The sequence below is a fragment of the Podarcis pityusensis genome (genome assembly GCF_964106645.2).
Source record: "Podarcis pityusensis genome assembly, chromosome: 5".
Taxonomy (NCBI): Eukaryota; Metazoa; Chordata; class Lepidosauria; order Squamata; family Lacertidae; genus Podarcis; species Podarcis pityusensis.
Genome location: NC_138032.1, coordinates 41,311,486 through 41,317,420, shown reverse-complemented (window position 1 = coordinate 41,317,420; position 5,935 = coordinate 41,311,486). Strand labels below are relative to the sequence as shown.

The 5,935-nt window shown below is 42.9% G+C and overlaps 1 protein-coding gene across 1 annotated transcript; it reads left to right on the top strand.

Moving 5' to 3' along the window:
* The first annotated feature begins 3,518 nt into the window (after nucleotides 1-3,518).
* DUSP28 (dual specificity phosphatase 28) lies at nucleotides 3,519-5,670 on the top strand. Its single transcript, XM_081008480.1, has 2 exons — nucleotides 3,519-3,957; nucleotides 5,530-5,670. Exons 1-2 carry the CDS (start codon nucleotides 3,610-3,612, stop codon nucleotides 5,653-5,655), a joined length of 474 nt encoding a protein of 157 aa, XP_080864606.1. The 5' UTR covers nucleotides 3,519-3,609; the 3' UTR covers nucleotides 5,656-5,670.
* The last annotated feature ends 265 nt before the right edge of the window (nucleotides 5,671-5,935 follow it).

Sequence of the window (5,935 nt, the reverse complement as noted above, 5' to 3'; positions counted from 1 at the left end):
CTGGATTCTACTGCTTTGTTCAAAATGATAGTGTGAGTTGTGTCCTGTTACAAATGTGTTTAATGCTGACAGGGCCTGCATGGTGTAGCTGCATTGCCTTGCCTTAGTCTACTGATGATGTTACTTACAGAGTTCTCTTATAAAGAGCTTTATGCTCCTTTTCAATCTTCAAGCTAACAGCAACCATGGGAATTAAGTAACAGTTACAGTGATACCTCAGAACTCGAACGTAATCCATTCCGGAAGACCGTTCAGCTTCCAAAACATTTGAGTTCCAATTGGCCAACAGCTAGGTTTTTGTACACTGGAATCAGCACTGGACGTTTGTATTCTGAGGAACCTTTGAAAGCCAGAGCACTTACTTCCGGGTTTCGGGCGTTCGGGAGCCAAAACGTTCAAGAATGGAGTCATTCAAGTTCCAAGATACCACTGTATTCCCATTTTACAGATGGAGTATACAGGCTTAGGTGCTGGCACTAAGGGTTGTTAACAATGCTGTTGTTTTGCTTGCGCAGTGGAGATCCTCTGGAGCAGATTTGGGTGGCGGGAGAGAAAGGGGAACTCCCATTGGACAAGTGGAATGCTGCTTGCAGGGTGAGGGATACATTTCCCATGTTGTTAATGAGTTCCTGCATGGACTGTGCAGCCAGGTTTTCTAGATTCAGCACCTGCACTTGATCCACTAAACAAAACTGATTTGTTGCCTTTCCCCCTGTCTCTTTTTTAACTGAGGCGGAAAAAGCCCATCTGCCCACATTAAAAGATGCAATAACCATCAGTACATCCATCTTACATTAATTGATATATTCCCTCCAAATGTTGAGATTGACATCCAGTAAGGTATTTAGGCCTCTGTATAATAGATGGTGGGATGCGGGTGGCGCTGTGGTCTAAGCCACAGAGCCTAGGGCTTGCCGATCAGAAGGTTGGCGGTTTGAATCCCCGTGACGGGGTGAGCTCCCGTTGCTCGGCCCCCGCTCCTGCCAACCTAGCAGTTCAAAAGCACATCAAAGTGCAGGTAGATAATAGGTACCGCGCCGGCGGGAAGGTAAACGGTGTTTCTGTGCACTGCTCTGGTTCGCCAGAAGCGGCTCAGTCATGCTGGCCACATGACCCGGAAGCTGTCTGCGGACAAATGCCAGCTCCCTCGGCCAATAAAGCAAGATGAGCACCGCAACTCCAGAGTCGTCCGCGACTGGACTTAATGGTCAGGGGTCCCTTTTCATAATAGATGGTGGCTGTTTATCCTTCCAGGCCCTAAGCAGTAGTTTCTTGGCAACCATAAAGGCTCATCAAATCCACTTTTGTTGTCCTGCCATTCATCCCAATACTACAGACATTTATTTTACAGGTATATGGATGCCTCCAGATATCAAGGATTTTGCCAATACAAAATTGCTATGGACAACAGCTTTAGACCTAAAGGAATATATCACTGGACAAGTCTCAATAGCACAGATTCCATAAATTCTGTGACATATGGTGCCTGCAGTTTACTTTTCACACCAGCTGATGATTTGTTCTTCCACTGGCATTTCCTTCAAGCTAGAGCTGGAATTGGTGAGAGGTCTCCACCCCTTTCCCAGATCAGAAAGAGGGTGGAAAGCAATGCAGGAATCTCAGCTAAAGCATCCATGACGGATGGCTATCCAGTCTCTGCTTCAAGACCTCCAGTGAAGGAGAGCCAATACACAATCTCTCTGCTCTGATTGCCTTGGGCAAGACAGGGTCTCCTGTAGCCACGAAGTGTGGTTCCCTTGTCCTCCCCCACCCACACGTACAGTACAGTGGTACCTCGGGTTACAGATGCTTCAGGTTACAGACTCCGCTAACCCGGAAATAGTACCTCAGGTTAAGAACTTTGTTTCAGGATGAGAACAGAAATCGCATGGCGGTGGCACAGTGGCAGTGGGAGGCCCCATTAGCTAAAGTGGTGCTTCAGGTTAAGAACAGTTTCAGGTTAAGAATGGACCTCCAGAATGAATTAAGTTCTTAACACGAGGTACCACTGTAGAAGGAATGGCCGCATGCCCCACTAGCCTTTCATTCTAGCATCTCCTAAACCTTCTTTCACAGCACAATATGGGGAGACAGTTGCTGGTTCTTGTTCTCTGTAACTTCTTGATATTCAGTCACTGTATGTTTTAATAAAATAAGCATCAAAAAAGAAAAAGGAAAGAGGGTGGCAACACTTTTTAGTGTATGGCCACAGCATAAGTGCAACAAGACTTGCTGAGTGGCAGTTCATATACTCAGCCAACCTGCTGATCCACTTTCTGTGGCAGTGGAATGTTATAGTGGACATACTCCCTTACCCTTCTTAGAGTGCTAGGCTCTAGAAATAAAAAAGACAAGAGTAAACATCTGACTCATCGGTGAGTACATTTTATAACTTTGACCCCTTTCATTGTTATTTTTAGACGAGTTTGTTTTGGGGATGCTAGCAGCTCTCATTAAATGTTCCAGCACATAGCTTATGCTAGCCTCTTAAAATCAGAGAAACTGGACTGCTTCATGTTGTTGCTGGCTGAGGTTGAGTTGAACTGGATTTCACAGCTTTTAAAACTCAAGGGAGCTTCTTTTTATTGTTGCTGCCATTGAACAACTGGGAGTCAGAATCCTTGCTGGTCTACTGCAAATTGCTCAAATCGATGCATATGTACTGATTTGCCATCTGCCCATCCCTGGACTAAAGCCAACTTCATTCATGAAAGCTTATGCCACAAATCTTTTTTTTCTGATGCCACAAAACACCTTTCTGTTTTTTGTTGCAACAGACTAACATGGCTACCCTTCTGGAACAAGCTATCTATATTCACAATGTCTTAATAGCTTTCTCACTTTCCCAAAGAAGAAACATTGCAAACATGCTTCATCCAGTCACTTCGCTAACTGCAGAATTCTGTGGGAGTGTTATTTCCTGATGCTGGCATTCGCTAATAACGCCTGTCGACCCACCAGACTGGCATATGTTCTTATTCAATTCTATTCTTTCCCTGGTGACTATGTGTAGAAATTACTGCAGTAAAGCTCCCTCCACACACTTCCTTGTGCAAACAGGATGATCCTGCTAAAATCCCTTAATTTTTCTTACCAAATATATTATGGGGATTCTCCCCTTCTGTTCAACTTTTATGGCACTATAGCCCCTCCAGACAGCAGTAATTGGGAAAGCATCACAGAACAGCTAACAAAGCAAAATAAATAAAGCTGCAATAAAACACCAGTCTGGAGGGGCCCTGAGTCCAACCAACAAGTCTGATTGTGTGTGTGTGTGATCTTAAATAAATTCTAGAGAGTCTTGAATAACTGCTCTATTGTTCCAAAGTGACTGTCCAAAGCTCAATATTGCTAAGTGCTGCCATTAAAAAAAACAACAAAAAACAGAAGGCATTAGGACAGTCTGAAATGTAATCCTTTCAGCTACAAGCAGAATAAATATAGCACAGACTGCAGATGGCTGCAGAACAAGACATCCAGAGCGATCTGACAATCTGTGCGCTTTCGGGAGGTGAGTCTTAAGCACCGCTCTGCCTCTCCCCGTCATTTTCCTGAACCAGGGAAAGGGTCAGCTGCTCCTCTTCCTGCAGCCCCGCCATTCCCCTTCAAATGTTGACCCTCTGCAAGGTCACCGATTCTCTGTTCATTAGCAATTCCAGGTCAGCCTGCGATGAGAATCTCCTCGTTCAAGAGAGGATTACGTTCTGTGTCAATGTCTCCAGGCAGCAGCCCTTCCCCAGCTTTCAGCAAGTCCAGACGCTGAGGGTCCCCGTCTTTGATGATCCCTCGGAGGACCTGTATCGATACTTTGAGCGCTGCAGCGATGCCATAGAGGGCGCAGTCCAGAGTGGTGGGAAGTGCTTAGTGTACTGTAAAAACGGCCGCAGCAGATCTGCTGCCATCTGCACTGCCTACTTGATGAAGCACCAAAATCTCAGCCTGAAGGATGCCTTTGAGGTATTGTGAGCATGCAGGAAAAATAACTATCTTGTTCTATAGCTCGGTTGTTGATGCTGAAATGCAGAAGCATTTGTATTTCAACTGGGCAAGAGCATCTTACTTTCTAATTTGAAATGCTTTGCATAACAAAAGTCATTGCAATAGTTCTGATTCAGTTTTCTCTCTCCAGGGAAAGTGTCATAAGGATAATAAAGACAATTAATTTTAAAGGCAGCCTAATTTCCTTCTCAGTTGGGCAAATAAAGCCAACTCTGACTGGAGGTTGTTGGGGGTGTTTTGGCCCAGTGAAATTCCAATGGCAAGTAAATTCTGAATTGTCAGATTCAGGAGTTTAAACTCCTGTAAAATAAAATCTGGCAACATTATACAGGAGGTTTTGCAGCTTCCTCCCTATGCACTTTAAAATAAAATAATAATAATAATAATAATAATAATAATACTCAAGCATTTCAGAAATATTGTATGTTGTTTAGTCAAATTTATTAAGTTAGTCAAATTCATGCAAAGGAGGTTTCAAAGAATGTAATAGTTGCTTGTGGCATGGACACGTTTCACACTATTACCTCTGCCAGACAGATGTTTGTTCTCTTACAAATAGCTGCTTGACCAGAGGCAACAGTAAGGGCTTCTACACATTATTTTAAATGAGTGTACAATGTGTGCACACATTACTTGAGCTGTACACTCATAGTTATTCACATGCAACATTTAATGAGTGCATAGTGTGTGTGTGGCTGTGTACACAATAGCTGAGCTGTACAAATCAAGTGTACACTCTTTCACATCAATAGTTGCAGTGACAGCTTGTACCTCAGTGTAACAGGTGTGAACAAGCCGAGTGAGACAAAAATGTTTGTACACCATTGGAAGTTAATGCCACTCACATGTTGCTTTCAACTCTCTTAAAACCTATTGCCTGTTTCTAGCATTAGTACAGACCTCTGTTGTATTGCCAGAAAACTAGTTTTGGGGAGCAAAGGGGTGGCAAGGACTGCAAACAGCAACAATTTGGTTCTTTTTGCCAGGACCTTAATATACTATGGCTGCATATGCACCATACATTTAAAGCACAGGGCTTCCCCCCACTCTAGGAACTGTAGTTCACTCACCACAAAATTATAATTTGCAGCAGCCCTTCCAAACTACAGTGCCCAGAATTCTTAGAGGGAAGAAATGTGCTTTATATTGTGTATATGGTGTGTAGCAAATGGTGATGGATTTTCATGAGGACTTTTTCTTTAAAAGGTAATAATAATAATAATCCAAACTGATATAGAAATGTGGAAAACTGAACTTAAGATTGGAACAATGCAAAACTGGTAGAAATCTAAATTGACAAAATTGCCCATTCCTATAGACTGCTATGATGAGATGTAGTGCATGTCTGTTAAATTTACAGTCATTATTTATGAATTTGCATCTGTGCATATAAATTAGCACATAAATTTATGCCACTCTGTGCCTTCTTTTCAGTGATACTGTTCCACTTTAAGGGCAACTGTAAATGGCCAGCCTGTGGGAAAGTCACTTCCTTTGTGTGTAATACATTTCTTTTTTTCCTCTCTGTAGATTGTGAAGATGGCCAGGCCGGTAGCAGAGCCCAATGTTGGCTTTTGGTCCCAGTTACAAAAATATGAAGGGCATTTACAAATGCAGCATCAGATGGATCCTTCTCGAAAAATAACTTCGCAATAAACATTTTTGTTTTGATCCAGACTGTGGTGTGGGGAGAACTCCTTGAAGGAGGTGTGTGTGTCCTAAGAGCTTGGAAAGATTGTAGATGCCTCCAGACTGTCAGTATTGTTGGTGGCAAGGAAAAAATATAGGTATACAGAAAGGAGAATTCTGCAGATGCCAAGATCCAGTTTTGTGGCAAGTACTCTTTGGTGAGAGAACCCCAGCAGAGATTTAAAATCACAAAATATACAGCAAAGTAAAGCATGGAAATGTAGGCCTTTAGGCCTTTAAAATATGT

Coding starts and splice junctions, on each gene's coding strand:
- DUSP28 (XM_081008480.1), top strand. CDS start 3,610: ATGTTGACCCTCTGCAAGGTCACCGATTCTCTGTTCATTAGCAATTCC. Junction 3,958..5,529: donor GCCTGAAGGATGCCTTTGAG/GTATTGTGAGCA, acceptor TCCTCTCTGTAG/ATTGTGAAGATGGCCAGGCC.